Source organism: Myodes glareolus, chromosome 15, assembly GCF_982192425.1.
Source record: "Myodes glareolus chromosome 15, mMyoGla1.1, whole genome shotgun sequence".
Lineage (NCBI taxonomy): Eukaryota > Metazoa > Chordata > Mammalia > Rodentia > Cricetidae > Myodes > Myodes glareolus.
The window spans coordinates 6,206,842-6,225,136 of NC_142040.1; the positions used below are offsets into that span (position 1 = coordinate 6,206,842).

An 18,295-nucleotide genomic window follows, 5' to 3' on the forward strand; every position below is an offset into this window, starting at 1 on the left:
TTTATTACTTTGTCTCCTTTTTTTTCTTCAGAGATTTATGGGAAATATTTTTGTACCCTGGGGAATCTACTATTTAGGTGGCAGTGAGGGGAAGAAAAAGACTCATTCTGTTTTCAGTACATAACCTCATTTTTGATTGCTGACAATTTGGAGCAGTAGATATGAAAAGAATATATACTACCGGTTGTTCTTACGGAAATATCCATTTCTTTTGCTTAATAATAAACTTACTGGGTTAAAGTAGTTATAACTAAACCTCCATTTGTTTCTGTGTGTGAGGTGTTCAGAGGGACACAGAGGGACTGGCTTGTCTCTATAAATTTAGAACCTCGCTGAAACACACAGGAAAAAAGTGATGTTATATTCATTCCCTCGGAGCTCTGAATTGTTGGATGAACTATCCATTTGTGTCAATGGCAAGAAGCTTACTACTTTCCATCTTTGCGTGGGCTTTATCTCGTGCCATACTGGAAGGTCAAGCCACTCGTCTTTTGGTATAGTTCCTAACACATTATTAAAAATAACTTTACACTTTTATCCAGATTTCCCTGCTTTTCCTATTCACTTTTCTTTTGTCTCAAGGATGCTGTATTGAAAGCCTCATTGGGACTCTCTTAGTTCCTGATAGTTTCAAGACATGCCTCATTGTGACTGTTTGGTCGGAATCGTCACCTCAGCTCCTTGACAGCCCTTTATACGAAGAGTCTGGAATATTTCTTTGGGGGTTTCACCCCAGTCCCCTGACATCCATTTTTGGAATGTGGGTAGAAAACTTCATTCCCCTGCAAGTTGTCTCAGTCCAAACTCCGCCTCCGAGAAAACCTGCCAAATGGAAAACACTCCCCAGGGAAGGTCAGGACCACTTCCATAGGCTATTAAACTGCCCCCAAGAGAATGAACCACGTGGTCTTCCTGTTCCCCCTCTTCTCTCCTTTTTCCTCTTCTCCTCTCCATGTTTTCCCAGGGCTACCAGGTAGTATTGCCATTCATTAAACCTGGGCATCTTTTAATTCGGTCTGATTTGGTCTGATAGGGATTATTTGCATAGGTTTTTTGGCCAGAAAAAAAAAAGTAACAGTGTGTGTATGTGTGTGTGCCTATGTGAAACACTCGTGTGCACAGGTCACTGGAGGCATGGGATCCTCTGGAACTGGAGTTCTAGGCACTTGTGAGCTCTGCAGGTGATGTGAGTGCAGAGAACCAAACTCAGGTTCTCTGGAAGAATAGTAAGTGCTCTTAACAGCTAAGTTATCTCTTGAGTCCTGCAGATTTATTTTAATGAACTTAGTCATGGTTGTCAGCCAACCAAAATCAAAGTATGTTGCTTTCATGATTGAAAAAACTGTCTGAAGCACAAAATTCCAATTTCTCACAGTATACAAAGCTTTTCAGAGCTCCTCGCTTTAAAGCTCTACCCCACCAATCACTTGAATTCTAGCCGGAAACAAAATCGTAGCAGTCTTAGGGCTGTGGCTTCTTCCCAGGCACTCTTGGCTGTTTCAATAGGTTGTTTTCCCTCAAGAGTATTCCTTTACATTTTCTCTCCAAGTAGTGTAACAGTGCAGAATTAATTATTCAAACGACGCCTATTGTATATTTTGGTTGAAGATACCTTAAAAGGACAAGACGAAGTCATTGTTCTCTTCCTGTTGACATTTTAGTGGATCAGGCACACTGTCAATAAATCACATTGCCCTTTGTTCTGAAAGAAGCAGGAGCTGAGATGAAGAAGTACAAATTAGTGGAATAAGATACAGTATACTTTCAAGAATTCTGAAACCGTCTCTCTGAAAATATTACAAATGAAGGTTTGGTAGCTACCAGCCTTTCCTCAGTTTCCTGAGGGGTCAGTCTTAGCTCTGTGTCTCCAGTGTTTGCTTTGGTCTTAATTGGCAAACAATGGTTTCAGAATCAAAAACAAATCAGTATAGCATGTAAAAAATTAAAACCATTTGTGTCTATCGCTCACTCCTAATCTACCTTTAAGAGAAGCATTTCTCAACCGTATTTGGAAGAACAGGATACCAGTGCACTTCCATTTGAGTCAGCTGACTTTAGGATGTTAGCGTTAACTTAATTTGTGGTAAAAGCAATCTTTGTAACATACGGCTCCTGTCTCATCTTGAGGATTCAGGCAGGGTGAAGGCATGGGCCATTCCCCCAGGGAATACAGACTTTCCTCTTCCACAACCAGGCTTCCACGTTGGCTGGCCGCCCTAACGCCGGCCCGCCTCCCTCCAGCAGCCAGCGCAGCGCCGGAGACACAGAAGCAGAGGCCGCCCCGCCCATTTCCGGGTGGTTGGCGCTGCGGCCGTCGCCTGCGTAATGACGTTTAAGTCCCCTGCAGACCCCGGAAGTGCAACTCGAATTTGGTCGGGCGCGGATCCCGAGAAAGTGGTGGATAGCGCGCGAGGGAGTTCGCCCAGCGAGCTGGAAGGCCACGCCTCCTCCCGCCAACCCCCTCAGCCGTGCAGCTGGGGGCAGAGCTCAGGTAGGACGGCGCTGGCCACCTCTGCGCCCCGCCACTGCGGCGGGACCCTGGCGGGGTTGGCCTGGCCAGCTCTCGGGCGGCGCTGTCAGAGGCAGGCATCGTCTCCAGGGCGCGTCTCTGACCTGTGTCTGTCCTAGACCTGGCAGAAGGGCCGCCTCCTTTTCCACTCTCCAGGCCGGAGGGACACGTGTGGCCTGTGGTGGCTGGCCTTGTATCTGAGCCCCGGAGGCTCTGGTGGTCACCAGAGACCTTAGATGCAGTAAGGGACCCTCCACTTACTGTATTACACTTGTCTGGCTGAAGTTGTGTCAGTTGTTGTTTTTTATACGAAAAATGTTAACCACTAAAACTTTGGTATACTTTTACTGCGACGTTAAAGTGTAGTTATGAAATGCCATCAAAGGTTTATGGTGTGAACGTTAGTGGGCTGTAGACATTCTTCTCAAAGTTACTTATGATTGGAAGCAGGCATTTCTCCCACGTCTTGTGCTTCTCGATTTCCATCTTTTGGGACTAGTAACTTCTGTCTGCGTGTGTTTGGGCTGCATTTTAAAGACACATAGCATTTTCTGTTTATTGAAAGTTGGGTAGGGAAAGTTCTGTTCTGGACCTGCTACTGCCTTGGTTTGTTTGGTTTTAATAGGTATTGTGTGGTGGTGTTCGTAAAGTTCATGGTTTGGCCTTGCCTTAAAGCTCGTCAAAAGCGGTTTGTTTTCATTGTTCCTTATCCTTTCTTGACAAGGACTGATGCCCTCACTCTTTCTGAAGCTGAGTCTGAGCACTTTTTTGGTGCTAAACTCCGGTTCCTGTGGCAGTGCTGGTGTGGAGCTTCCTGTAAACTTTTCCTGGTTTAAACTAGGAGTCTAGTCCCTTTAATAGAGGTGGCTGCAATGGCGTTTCCTCTGGGACTGCAGCAGCACTTGGAAGTGGTAGAACAGTATCCAGGCCAAGAGGGAAATAGGATTTAAAAGCTGTGAGCATCGAGCTTTTCATTCTTCTGACTGTGTTGACTAGTCACCTTCAGTGAGTCAGGTAATTCCCCACTTGTTCCCAAGTTCAGAGAAGCCAGTGGTGCACGAAAAAGAAAGTCCTGTGTGCTTCTATCCCAGTGGGCGGAGAACAATCCAGAAGCAAATGCACAAAAAGTAGTGAGGAGCACAAGGAGCAATGAAGCAAGTGTGTGTGTGTGTGTGTGTGTGTGTGTGTGTGTGTGTGTGTGTGTGTGTGTGTGGAGACGAGACTGATGGGAGGGCTGGGTTTGAGAAGGTGGGCAGGCTCTTTGTAAAGGGCTAGTTGAGCAGAGGGCTGAGTTTAGGGAGGGCTGCGCTCTGCGGCTGTGGGGTATGTTTTAGCGGACTACACAGGCTCTAAGGCGGAAACACTTGTTACCACTTGTCTGCAGAGTGATTCGTTATGTTCTTGAGAGAACCTATTTACTGACTGGCAACTTAACTTGGTGAGAAGAATTTGGGTCAGTACACATTGAAGGTGTTTTCATGCTGTTTATTGAGCTCCAACAGAATTACCAATATTAAGTCAGCAAATGTAATGTGTGTTGCCTTTGTTTTTGTTAGATTGAGTTTGTCCGATAGCGCCAACATTTAAATACTTCTCTATACCAATTTTACTTTTCATTTACTTTATCACTATAGTAAGATGTACCAAACATAAAGCATCTTAATACTTTCAAGGATTCAGTTTAGTGGCGCAGCATATGCTCACATGGTGGTGTAGCCATCTCTGCCGTTTGTCTTTAGTACTTTTCACCTTCCCTAAATGAAACTCTGGACCTGATAAACACAAACTCCTCATTACCAACTACCTGTAGCCCCCTAGCAGCAGAGGTTCTGTGTCTGTGACTCTGACGCTGTGGACTTATCATATGAGTGTACTTAGTTACAACATTTGTCCTTAGTTAACTCAGAATAATGTCCCCAAGTTTCAACTGTGTTATTGCATATGTCAGAATGTCGTCCTTTAAAAGCTGACTATAATAATCACTGTATACACGTATTACCTTTTACCTGGGGACACTTGGGTTGCTTTTAGTTTTGGGCTAGTGTAAATGATGCTGCTGTGTGCATAAACGTTTGTCTTACTGTCATTTCTTCAGGTTATGTTTTCATAAATGAAACGGATTGATTACATGGTGTTTTGGAATCATTTGTATCTTGAATATTCCTATCTTAAGGTTTGGTTCTTAGAGAAGTGCTCTGGGGAAAAAGTGGGTCCTGGTTGGAGGTTTCAGCCCATTGAGGGCATAACCTTGAAGGGGGTAGTGCTGCCTTAGCCCCTTCTTCCTTTTGCTTCTTGGCTAATAAATGAGCAGTTTGCTGTGTCATATGCTCCTTTCTGCTCCCACCATAATGTGCACCATTGCACAGGTACAAAAGCAACAGGGTCAACCAAAGTTGTACTGAAACCTCTGACATTGGGAACCTTTTCTCTTTTGTGTTGATTACCTTAGTGTTTGTTATGGTGACACAGCTATTTATAATTCTGTCTGAGGTTTGAAGGGACTGCTGTACTGTTTGCCACAATGACTCCCTGATTTTTCTTTCTACCGGCAATGCACAGGGCTCTATGTTCCCCACAGTGTTCAGAATATTTCTCCACCTCTTGACCAAACCTTTTAAAACAGTAATTGCTATAGTCATCACTATATAGCATTATCTGTCCTTTTGATTCACAGCCCTATAATAATTGATGTTAAATATTTTCGACCATGTTTTTTGGCCACATGTCTTCTTTGGAGTTGTTGGGAATACTTTTTGCAATCAGGCTGACTTCAAACTCATGATTCTTCTACCACAGCTCCACACATAACTGAGATTATAGGCTGGCAGGGGTGGTAACCATTCCCAGCTTTTGGAGGGAAGGTGTGATGCTAGGGATTGAACCAGCGCCTTATGCATGCTAGACAGATGCTGTGGCACTGACCTATCTCTTGAGCTTGTTAATTTAAGATCTGATTTTAGTAAAACTTTTTGAGATTTAATTTTAAGTATTTTTAATTTTTTAATAAAAAAATAATTTTAATTATATAAAATTAAATATTATTTAATTTTAAGTGATATTTTAAAGTATTTGACTACCTTTTAAGATGGCAAACACCCATTTTTTTTTTTCTTTTTAACCCCAAAGGTCTATAATGGTAAAAACCCTCAAATGACTGCAGGCTAGCTAGCTACAATCATCCCATACTTAGAAATTAAACAGAAAGGAAAAACAGAACTGTAGTCTTTCTTGTACAATGAACAAAACTTTCAGTATCAGATTATGATGAAAACAACTCAGAGAAACCAAAGATCTCCCTGCTTCACTTTGTTGTTTTATTCTTTAATTGAAAGGAAAAAGGTATTGATTGGATGCTTGTACCTGTGAAGTAGGCCCCCTTTGTTTGCTAGCTGAGAAGAGAAGGAAACGAAGGCAAAATGATGAAGAGGAAAGATAAGTTGGTGGCTAGAAGGACAGTGACAAAGGGACCAGTAATAAAGCCAGAGCGCGGCATGGCTGCCAGCTTGGACAGGGACCAGCAACCCAGTCATGAGAGTAGTGTAGATCCCCAGTCCCCTCTCAGCATGTAATCCAGGGAGACCTGCTCTGTATCAGGAAATATGTTTCAATGTATGTGGTGTGTAGCCATTGTTTGGAAGATGTGAGTTATGTCGTAGTCCTGAAGAATCAGCTAAGTTCTTGAGACTATGTATTTCATGATTTTTGTTTCTATGATAGTGATTTAATTGAGTGTAACTTTTTTTTTTTTTCCAGACAGACTCTCATTATATAACTATGGCTGACCTGGAACTTACCATGTAGTCCAGGCTAGTCTTGAACTTAAACAAATCCACTTGCCTCTGCCTCCCAAAAGCTGGGATTAAAGACATGACCACCATGTTGCCCTCTAAAATTTTTCTTATATGTAATGTTGTAATGTTCTCTACATCACTACCCCCCCCCCCCCAAGCACTCTAGTTTGCAATGTATGTAGTAATTTTTGTTTCAGAGAAAATATTACTGTCAGGACATACTACCAGGGCAACAGCATTCATTGTATGTACATTCTTCACAACAGGGTTTATATTTGGTTTAAGCATAGTGTTGAGTCATCATAAACTCAGTCTTGGTTTGTTCAGAGGTTATGGGGTGGTAATTAGACTTGGATTGTGAACTGAGGCCGTGTAAACGTCCTTAGAACTACGGTTACAACCAGTACACAACGGTGTTGTTATAAACCGTGTGGGAGATAGGTAGCATTTCTAGGCTCACATCAGGAGTCTTCATCCTGTGGTGATGTGTCAGGAATGTCTGAATGCTTGCATGGTGTAGGAAGATGCAGCATGAGCTGTACGCGAAGGGATTTGGAGCACATATATAGGTATATAGATGAGAAAGACCCAAGACCAGGAAATAATACTACCTTTGAAAAATCTGTTTGTTTATGACAATTGGTTTGAGGAAGTATTGATTACTTGTGCCAGTAAAACAGTCGTGATTCAATTTTGCAGAATACTCTGACCTTATTCTACCTTGGGCAAAATTATTAACTGTTGGATCTTTAGAGTTTTATTTATTTATTTTTTTATCACAGATGTGTTTATTTTTATCCTAAATGTTGCTCAGCTATATAAGAAAATACTAGAACATTATTCTCTATAACACTGCACAGAGCCAGGTATGGAGGCATGTACCTGTGGGCTCAGGTACTCAGCAGGATGGGGCAAGAAGCTTAGCAATTTTGCGAGACTCTGTCTCAAAATAAGATAGTTTTTAAAAAGGGAAGGGGATATAGCTTGGTGGTAGACCGTTTCCTTAATATGTGTGAGGCCCTGGTATTCGTCGCTGGTACCACAATGAACAATAGCCTGTGTAAGACAGAGTTTAAAAGTTGAGTAACCTTAGGATATGTTTCTATTTAATTTAAGTAAAAAATCCATGATTTTGACCTGAAAATAAGAAGTCCCTACTACGTGAGGCTTTCATTGGTAGTCTTGGGTAAGGTTGTATCTCCCTGGCAATGAACCCTGTCTTCCTCTGGTTGCACTCCTGCCAATGAGACTGTGGAAGTTCATGGACACAGACTCTTACTACTTGCTTTTACTGCTCAGTCTGCTATGCTTATAGCATTCGACATTTTGATTCCTGTACCATACACGTTTCAGCATGACCAGACTGATTGCTTTCTGCTTCTGTGGTTATGCCACACCTTTTCTTGTTTCTTTCTAGATACTTTCAGGGTTTGGAGTTTGACACCAGGTGTAGACTGCTCTGAGCAGTGAAAGCTTGCTGTCTCTACTAGATTCGCATGTACCCTGGTCGCTAGTCTCTCCGGTTTTCTTCTGTCAGGGTATTGGTATTTTCTATAAATTGAATTCTGGTCTGAACTATAGGTTTTGTTCTAGGACCAGCAAAATTGATTTTACTGGTGGCTGTGTGGATCTTTTCACTCTGGCATCAGAACATTTTTAAAAAAAATCTATTTCCTACTCTTACAGAGTTATTGAATGCCTTTTTATAGATGGTCAGTATTTTAAGTCAGTTTGTATGATGTGTTTGACAGGTGGTTTTGATTAGAGTTTATTTAGAACCAGGAATTCATCCTTTGAGATGAATGCTGATGGTTGTGGTGGAAATTTTATATGCATCAGGAATACTACAAGAACTGCTAAGACACTGGATAGTTTTGTTTATCATTGAAAGTAAACTGTTTAAAGCAACTTATTTATTCCGAATATTTTTCTTAAAAGAAGCTTGCATAATTACTTTTATCAAAACAAGCATATGTGTTTGTATTTTAATTAAAAATGTAAGGTTTCTTACTCCCATTTTCATTCTGTTTCTCTTTTCTTAAAATGAATACAGATTTTCAGCTAGGTCAACTCAATACTGAAAAATGCCAAATTATATACTAATTTTTTATTGTTTGTTTTGAAATCCAAAGGATGTTAAAGATATCATTCCTGTTTTAGCAGATCTAAAGGAGGCTTCTTCCTTGCATGGAACATAAATTACTGTTGAATTGGAAAATCACTAGGCAATTCCGTGCTGATGAGAACTAATGAATTTGGAAGCCTAAGTGACATTCACTAGTTCATTAAGGATTTAAATATATGTTGCCTATTGCTGTGTAATAAATTATCCCCAAATTTCGCAGCTTGAAGCAGAAGCCTGTGTCATCTCACACAGCCTCTCGATGTCAGAGACTTAGGAACCTTTTGGCTGGGAAGCTCTGAATTAGAGTCCCCGATGAAATTAAGTTATCAGCCAGGGCTGCTTTTGTCTCTAATTTGGATCTGTAGGATCTACTCCGAGCTCACTCACATGGCTGTTTGCTGGAAGCCTCACTTAACATGTGGAGTTCTTGATAGGGCTGGTCATAATATGACTTTCACAAACCCAGTCACCTGAGAAAGAGAAGAGGGGAAGTGGGAAGAGGAGAGAGAAGGAGCAATGAGTGGATATAGGGAGGGAATGCCCCAAATGAACACTAAGATTTTTTGTAATGTAATTCAAAGCTATTATAGCATTACTCTGTCTGCTGTTGGTTATACAAGCCATCTCTTATATGGTGTTGGGAGTTATGACTCTTCGGGGTTAGGTCTCATCAGGGGACATTTGGGATGATACCACAGCCCATGGTGGTTCATATCCTTCCTGTATACAGAGAATATCCACCACTTCTCAGGCCCTCCATTTATCTCATTTGATTATTATAGCACTTCAAAATCCAGAGTCTCATTATGAAATGTCAAGTCCAGGTGTGAATGAGGCCAGTTAGGATTAGATCCTTAAGTACGACTTTTTAATTATGTTTTTTTTTCACTTGCTTTCCTGTACTTCTGATAACCAAGATACAATGGAGGGGATGGGTAGAATAACAGCTTGTTTTTTCTTTTTTTTTTTTAAAGTAAATTTTATTAAATTATAAAAGTTTCCATTTCCGCCCCTCTTCCCAACCCCCTCCCACTCCCCCCACTCCCTCTCCTCCTCCCTCTTCGTCCCTTAGGGCAGTCAGGGTTTCCTGCCCTGTGGGAAGTTCAAGTTCCTCCCCCCTCCCTCCAGGTCCAGTAGGTGAGTGTCCAAACTGACTTGATCCCCAAAATCCAGTATATGTAGAGGAAACAGGTCCCAGTGTCATAGTCAATGGCTTTTCAGAAAGACTTCAGGCCAGCCACATTCAGAGAATCCGATCAAATTCCGAGAATCTGGTAAGATCACTTCCTCGTTCAGTCCCAGTCCAACTGGCCTTGGTAAACTCTCATTAGATCCGTTCCATTGTATCAGTGGGTGATAGCATCCCTCGCAGTACTGATTTCGTTTTTCATGTTCTTCCTCCTTCTGTTCCTCATTTGGACCTCGGGGGGCTCAGTCCGGTGCTCCAATATGGGTCTCCGACTTTATCCCCGTCCTTCGCCAGATGAAGGATCTATGGTGACAAGCAAAATATACATCAGTATGGTTATGGGCCACAGCCGATTCAGGCACCCTCTCCTCTGTCCAGAGAACAATCTGGGGGATCTCTCCTTGGACCTGGGATCCCATTTATAATCAAGTCTCCTGTAAACCCTAAAATGACTCCCTTAGTTGAAATATATTCTTCCCTGCTCCCATATTCATCCTCCCTCCCTCCCCCCCCATCCCAGGCCACCGAGCTTTCCCCATTCCTCCCCTACTCCCTTCTCTCTAACCCTCTCCCCTTCCATCAACCCTCCCACCCCCCCATGCACCCGAGGTTACCTGGGACTCTTGACTATTTCCTACCTCCTGGTGGATAGGTAAATAATCTTCATCAGGTTCATCTTCTTATTTAGCTTCTCTAGGATCACGAATAATAGGCTCAAAGACCTTTAATTATGGTTAGAATCCACTAATGAGTGAATACATACCGTGTTCCTCTTTTTGGGTCTGGCTCACCTCACTCAGTAAAGCGTTTTCTATTTCCATCCATTTGCATGCAAAATTCAAGATGTCATTGTTTTTTACCGCTGAGTAAAACTCTAATGTGTATGTGTTCCACACCTTTTTTAACCATTCTTCTATTGAGGGGCACCTAGGCTGTTTCCAGGTTCTGGCTATTACAAATAGTGCTGCTATGAACATAGTAGAACAAATGCTTTTGTAGTATGTTAGGGAATCTTTAGGGTATATTCCCAAGAGTGGAATTGCTGGGTCCTGAGGGAGGTTGACTCCCAGTTTCCTGAGAAACCGCCACACTGATTTCCACAGTGGCTGCACAAGTTTGCATTCCCACCAACAATGGATGAGTGTTCCCCTCACCCCACATCCTCTCCAGCATAGGCTATCATTGGTGTTTTTGACTTTAGCTATTCTGACAGGTGTAAGATGGTATCTCAAAGTGGTTTTGATTTGAATTTCCCTGATCGCTAAGGAGGTTGAGCATGACCTTAAGTGTTTTCTGGCCATTTGAAGTTCATCTGTTGTGAATTCTCTGTTAAGTTCAGTACCCCATTTTTTAATTGGGTTAATTAGAGATTTAGTGCCTAGTTTCTTGAGTTCTTTGTATATTTTGGAGATCAGTCCTTTGTCTGATGAGGGGTTGGTGAAGATCTTCTCCCAGTCAGAAGGCAGCCTTTTTGTCCTACTGACTGTGTCCTTTGCTTTACAGAAGCTTCTCAGTTTCAGTAGATCCCATTTATTCATTGTTTCTCTTATTGTCTGTGCTGCTGGGGTCCTACTTAGGAAGAGGCCTCCTGTGCCTATATCTTGTAGACTACTTCCCACTTTCTCTTCTATCAGGTTCAAAGTGGACGGATTAATGTTGATGTCTTTAATCCATTTGGACTTGATTTTTGTGCATGGTGATAGATATGGATCTACTTTCATTTTTTTACAGGTTGACATCCAGTTATGCCAGCACCATTTGTTAAAGATGCTTTCCTTCTTCCATTGTATACCTTTAGCTCCCTTGTCAAAAATTAGGTGCTCATAGGTTTGTGGGTTAATATCCGGGTCTTCTATTCGATTCCAAAGGTCGATTTCTCTGTTCTTATGCCAATACCAAGCTGTTTTCAATACTGTAGCTCTATAATAGAGTTTGAAGTCAGGGATGGTAATGCCTCCTGAAGTTCCTTTATTGTATAAGATTGTTTTGGCTATCCTGGGTTTTTTGTTTTGCCATATAAACTTGATTATTGTTCTCTCAAGGTCTGTGAAGAAGTTTGATGGGATTTTGATGGGGATTGCATTGAATCTATAGATTGCTTTTGGTAGAATTGCCATTTTTACTATATTGATTCTCCCAATCCAAGAGCAGGGGAGGTCTTTCCATTTTCTGGTATCCTCCTCAATTTCTTTCTTCAAAGACTTAAAGTTTTTGTCAAATAGGTCTTTCACTTCCTTGGTTAGAGTAACCCCAAGATATTTTATACTATTTGTGGCTATCATGAAAGGTGATGTTTCTCTGATTTCACTCTCTGCTTCTTTATCCTTTGTATATAGGAAGGCCACTGATTTTTTGGAGTTGATCTTGTATCCTGCCACGTTACTAAACGTGTTTATCAGCTGTAGGAGTTCTTTGGTAGAGTTTTTGGGGTCACTTATGTAAACTATCATATCGTCAGCAAATAACGAAAGTTTGACTTCATCCTTTCCAATACGAATCCCCTTGATCTCCTTATGTTGTCTTATTGCTATTGCTAGAACTTCAAGCACTATATTGAAAAGGTATGGAGAGAGTGGACAGCCTTGTCGCGTTCCTGATTTTAGTGGAAAGGCTTTGAGTTTCTCTCCATTCAGTTTGATGTTAGCTGTCGGCTTGCTGTATATTGCTTTTATTATATTTAGGTATGATCCTTGTATCCCCAGTCTCTCCAACACCTTTATCATAAATGGGTGTTGAATTTTGTCAAATGCTTTTTCAGCATCTAGTGAGATGATCATATGGTTTTTTTCTTTCAGTTTATTTATATGATGGATTACATTGATAGATTTGCGAATGTTGAACCAGCCCTGCATCTCTGGAATGAAGCCGACTTGATCATAATGGATAATTTTTCTAATGTGCTCTTGGATACGGTTTGCCAGTATTTTATTGAGAATTTTCGCGTCGATGTTCATGAGTGAGATTGGCCTGTAATTCTCTTTCTTGGTTGTGTCTTTGTGTGGTTTTGGTATTAGGGTAACTGTAGCTTCATAAAAGGAGTTAGGCAATGACTCTTCTGTTTCTATATTGTGGAATACGTTAAGGAGTATAGGTATTAGCTCTTCCTGGAAGTTCTGGTAGAATTCTGCATTGAAACCATCTGGTCCTGGGCTTTTTTTGGTAGGGAGATTTTTGATAGTAGCTTCTAATTCTTCGCGACTAACAGGTCTATTTAGATTGTTCGCCTGTTCTTGGTTCAACTTTGGTATATGGTACTTATCTAAAAAAATGTCCATTTCTTTTACATTTTCCAACTTTGTGGCATATAAACTTTCGTAGTAAGATCTAATGATTCTCTGAATTTCCTCTGTGTCTGTGGTTATGTCCCCCTCTTCATTTCTGATCTTATTAATTTGCATGTTCTCTCTCTGCCGTTTGATTAGTTTGGATAGGGGTTTGTCAATCTTGTTGATTTTCTCCAAGAACCAGCTTTTTGATTCATTGATTCTTTGGATTGTTTTCTCTGTTTCTATTTTGTTGATTTCAGCCCTCAGTTTGATTATTTCCAGTCTTCTACTCCTCCTGGGTAAATCAGCTTCTTTTTTTTCTAGAGCTTTCAAGTGTGCTGTTAGGTCTCCAATGTGTGCTTTCTCCGTTTTCTTTATTTGGGCACCTATTGCTATGAACTTTCCTCTTAGCACTGCTTTCATAGTGTCCCATAGGTTTGAGTATGTTGTGTCTTTGTTTTCATTAAATTCAAGGAAGTCTTTAATTTCTTTCTTAATTTCGTCCTTGACCCAGGGGTGATTTAGTAGTTGACTGTTCAACTTCCATGAGTTTGTTGACTTCCTGGGGTTAGCATTGTTGTTGAATTCTAATTTTAGTCCATGGTGATCTGACAAGACACAGGTGGTTACTAATATTTTTTTGTATCTGTGGAAGTTTGCTTTGTTACCGAGTATGTGGTCAATCTTCGAGAAGGTTCCATGAACTGCAGAGAAGAAGGTATATTCTTTCCTATTTGGGTGGAGTGTTCTATAGATGTCTGTTAAGTCCATTTGATTCAATACCTCCAATAAATCTCTTAATTCTCTGTTTGGTTTCTGTCTGATTGACCTGTCCATTGGTGAGAGAGGAGTGTTGAAGTCTCCTACTATTAGCGTGTGTGGTTTGATGACTGCCTTGAGTTCTAGAAGAGTTTCTTTTACATAAGTGGGTGCCTTTATATTAGGGGCATAGATATTCAGGATTGAGACTTCTTCCTGATGAGATGTTCCTGTTATGAGTATGAAATGTCCATCTCCATCTCTTCTGATTGATTTTAGTTTGAAGTCGATTTTGTTAGATATTAGAATGGCCACACCCGCTTGTTTCTTAGGTCCATTTGCTTGGAAAACCTTTTCCCAACCCTTTACTCTGAGTAAGTGTCTGTCTTTGTGGTTGAGGTGTGTTTCTTGTAAACAGCAGAATGTTGGATCCTGTTTTCGTATCCAATCTCTAAGTCTGTGCCTCTTTATAGGTGAATTGAGTCCATTGATATTAAGAGATATTAATGACCAGTGGTTGTTGACTCGAGTCATTTTTTTTTTTTTTGGTGGTAATAGAGTGTATGTGTTTTCCTTCTTTGAGTTGTGCTAGTGAAGGGTCGCTAGATGTCTGAGTTATTGTAGTCAGTGTTGGCAATGTTGGATTCCTTGGGATGTAATTTTCCTTCTAATATTCTCTGTAAGGCTGGATTAGTAGTTACGTATTGTTTAAATTTGTTTTTATCCTGGAATATTTTGTTTTCTCCATTGATAGTGAATGAAAGCTTGGCTGGGTATAGTAATCTGGGCTTGCATCCATGGTCCCTTAGTTTCTGCAGTACCTCTATCCAGGACCTTCTGGCTTTCATGGTTTCTATAGAGAAGTCTGGTGTAAGTCTGATAGGTTTACCTTTATAGGTTACTTGACCTTTTTCCTTTGCAGCTCTTAATATCCTTTCTTTAATCTGAATGCTTTGTGTTTTGATTATTATATGGCGAGGGGATGTTTTTTTCTGATCCAGTCTATTCGGTGTTCTGTATGCTTCTTGCACCTTCATAGGAATATCACTCTTTAGGATGGGAAAGTTTTCTTCTATAATTTTGTTGAATATATTTTCTGGACCTTTGGTCTGCAATTCTTCTCCTTCTTCTACTCCTATTATTCTTAGATTTGGTTTTTTTATTATGTCCCATATTTCCTGAATGTTTTGTGATGAGAATTTGTTGGATTTGCTGTTTTCTTTGGTCAGGGCATTTATTTTCTCTATGGTGTCTTCATAATCTGAGATTCGTTCTTCTATCTCTTGTATTCTATTGGTTATGCTTGTTCCTGAAGTCTCTGTTTGTTTACCTCGATTTTCCATATCCTGCCGGTCCTCGGTTTGCGTTTTCTTCACTGCCTCCATTTCAGTTTTCAATTCTTGAACTGATTCCATTACCTGTTTGATTGTTTTTTCTTGGTTTCCCAGGGTATCATTTACGAATTTACTTATTTCTTCAAACTTTTTGTTATATTTGTCTTCCATTTCTTTACTCATTTCTTCCATCTTTTTGTTATATTTCTCTTCTATTTCTTTAAGTGAGTTATTCATACCCTGTTTAAGAGACTCTATTGCTTTTATAATGACACTGTTTTCCACTTCTTCCGGTATAGGGTGTTCAAGTCCTTCTGTCATAAGATCGCTGGGATCTGGTGTTTTCGTGTTGTTTTTCAGATTGTTGGAGGAATTCTTGCCTTGGCGCCTGCCCATCTCTTCCTTCAGATGCTCTCCAATGGCTCTTCCCTCCGCTGGGTCTTTTGCTACTGGATTAGTGCCCCTTGCTATCCAGGAATCACTTTGCCTGCAGCCTTAGCTTGCTGCAGGCAGGCTATTAGAACAAAGGGATTTTCGTCCCTTTGCACTCACCGCCTGTACGTCCTGCGGTGCCCACCCCGGCTGAGATGGAGGAATTTAAGCCCCGAAAAAAGGAGAGGGGAGGGTATGGGTTCCAGGCAGAAAGCTGGGATGGCGTAGCAGGAGAGAGGGATTAGCTGGGGAAGCTGCCCCTTTGGAGTAGTCAGGGAGATAAGGGTGGCGGGAATATTGTGTGTTCCCTAACCGGCCTTATGTGGCGGTCAGGAACAATACACTTACCCCTCCACAGGATCAGAGCCCCTCGCTGGTCAGAGGTGCCCCTGCCTGCAGTCTTGGCTTGCTGCAGGCCGGCTATCGGAACAAAGGGACCCAGCTTGTTTTTTCTTATGTCTCCAAACAATTTTTAAGTCACATTTTATTTCTTTTTATGCATATGTATGTGCGTGTGTGTGTTTGCATGTTGTGTGCACTTTCCATACTCTGGATGCTTATTTTTCCATTCAAAAATTTGCACTTCCTTCCCTTCTCCCACTCCCCTCCCACTCCCCCTCCTCCCTCCCCATCCAGTCTTAAGAGATGGCAGGGTACCCTGCCCTGTGGGAAGTCCAAGACCCTCCCCCCTCCATCCAGGCCTATGAAGACTAGGGTCCCAAAAAGCCAGTAAATGCAGTAGAAACAAGTCCTGTTGTCATTATCAATGGCTTCACAATCAGCCCCCATTGTCAGCCACATTCAGAGAGTCTGGTTTGATCACATGCTTGTTCAGTCGGAGTCCAGCTGAATCTGGTGAGCTCCCATTAGATCAGGGACACTGTCTCAGTGGGTGGACCAACCTCTCGCGGTCCTGACTTCCTTGCTCATCTTCTCCCTCCTTCTGCTCTTCAACTGGACCTTGGGAGCTCAGTCCAGTGCTCTGATGTGGGTTTCTGTCTTTATCTCCATCCATTGCCGGACCAAGGTTCTATGATGATACTCAAGATATTCATCAGTGTGACTATGGGACAAGACCAGTTCAGGCACCCTCTCCTCTGCTGCCCAAGTACCTAGCAGGGGACATCCCCGTGGACACCCGGGTTCCCCTCTAGAGCCAAGTCACTTGCCAACCCTAAAATGGTTCCCTTAATGAAGAAATCTTCTTCCCTGCTCCTATAACCACCTTTCTTCCCCTTCCTTAAGGAATCACCCTTCCCCCCTTTTTATTTTTCCCTACAAGATCACATGTATCCTGCTACTCCCATTTACCCTTCTCCAATCTCCTTCTGTGGTTACCTCTAAGAGTTGTGACCAATGTGTACCACCTGTCCATCACCCTAGTATCATTTCGAATAGTGTACATTCCTGTTCTGCACTAGTTTGTCTGTCCAACCCTCCAGCTGCTAGCAACCATCTGTTCAATTTCTATTGTCATAGTTCTGCATTTTCTAGAGTATCATACAGTTGAAATCACCACAGTGTGTAGCTTCTGTAGATTTTCTTCTTTCTCTGGACATTTCAAGTTTAAGCTTTCTTCTATGTCTTTAATGGCATGATGGTTTTTGGAATCCATTTTCTGTTGAGGTAACAGGTATAGCCCAGGTAAATGATAAGCATTGATAGAAATTTGTGTGCTCACAGTTGTAGCATCTGAGAAGTTCTGATAAAAGGGAGGGAAAATATGACCAAGGAAGTCAAGACCACGAGGGGTTGGTCCACCCACTGAGACAGTGTGCCTGAACTAATGGAAGCTCACCAAATCCAACTGGACTGGGACTGAACGAGCATGGGATCAAACCGGACCCTCTGAATGTGGCTGACAATTAGGGCCAACTGAGAAGCCAACGATAATGGCACTGGGATTTGTTTCTACTGCATGTACTGGCATTTTGGGGTCCTATTCTATTTGGATGCACAGCTTCCAAAGCCTGAATGGAGGTGGGAGGGCCTTGGACTTCCCACATTGCAGAGTACCCAGCCCTCTCTTAGAACTGGAGGGGGAGGGAAGGAAGGTGAGTGGGGGAGGCCGGAGGGGAGTGGGAGGAGGGGATGAAGTGGAAATTCTGATTCCTATTATTTATAAAGTAATAAAAACTTATCAGAAAAAAAGCTCCATTGCTGCATCAGAACATGTCAGAAGGGCAGGAGAAGCATGCACAGGATACAGGGAATTTAACAAGCCTGTTGTTACTAGCTCTTCTGGTGATTGATTTATGAGACTCTCTTCTCATGACCTAATCATTCTTTAAATGTCCTACCTCTTAATACTGTTGAATATCAAATTTCTTTTTTCTTTTTTCATATTTTTTCTTTACTTGAAAATAGTCTTTTCTCATACACTATATCTTGATTATGGTTTTCCTTCCCTCTACTCTTCCCAGTTCTGCTTCACTCTTTCCTCCCCTTCAGATCTACTCCTATTCTGTCTCTCTTTGGAAAAGGACAGATTTCTAGGAGATAACAATCAAAAATGGCAATATAAAATATAATAAGATTAAGCAAAAAATAGCATATTGAAGTTGTGCACGACAAGCCAACTGGAGGAAGAATCCTGAGATCAGGTGCTAGAGTCGAAGACCCACTTTTTGTCACACTCAGGTGTCCCCTAAAACTACTAAACTAATAGATATAATATAGAAACAGAGGACCTGGTGCAGGCCTGTGTGTGCTGCCTCTGTCTCTGTGAGTGCATATACACCTTGCTTGATTGATTCAGAGGACCTTGTTCTCCTGGTGTCCTCCACCCCCTGTGGCTTTTACACTCTTTCTGCTTCCTCTTCTGTGGGATTCCCTGAGCTCTGAGGGGAGAGATTTGATGGAGACATCTCATTCAGACTTGTTCTCTGGG

General features: G+C 41.7%; 1 protein-coding gene across 21 annotated transcripts in view; it reads left to right on the plus strand.

Annotated features, from left to right (window-relative positions):
• Positions 1-2,319: 2,319 nt before the first annotated feature.
• The window catches only part of Arb2a (ARB2 cotranscriptional regulator A), a 415,675-nt gene continuing 399,699 nt past the window's right edge, over positions 2,320-18,295 (plus strand). For 10 of the 21 annotated variants that reach the window (XM_048424140.3, XM_085676909.2, XM_085676910.2 and 7 more), the window contains exon 1: positions 2,332-2,491. Coding sequence is in view for 4 of the 21 variants with exons in the window: in XM_087896754.1 (XP_087752880.1) it covers positions 2,326-2,491 (166 nt within the window). In the remaining 17 variants the exon portion in view is untranslated. Of the gene's footprint in view, positions 2,492-2,551; positions 2,751-18,295 lie in introns of those variants that run through there. The other 11 variants (XM_087896755.1, XM_087896759.1, XM_048424083.3 and 8 more) reach the window with 9 other exon arrangements.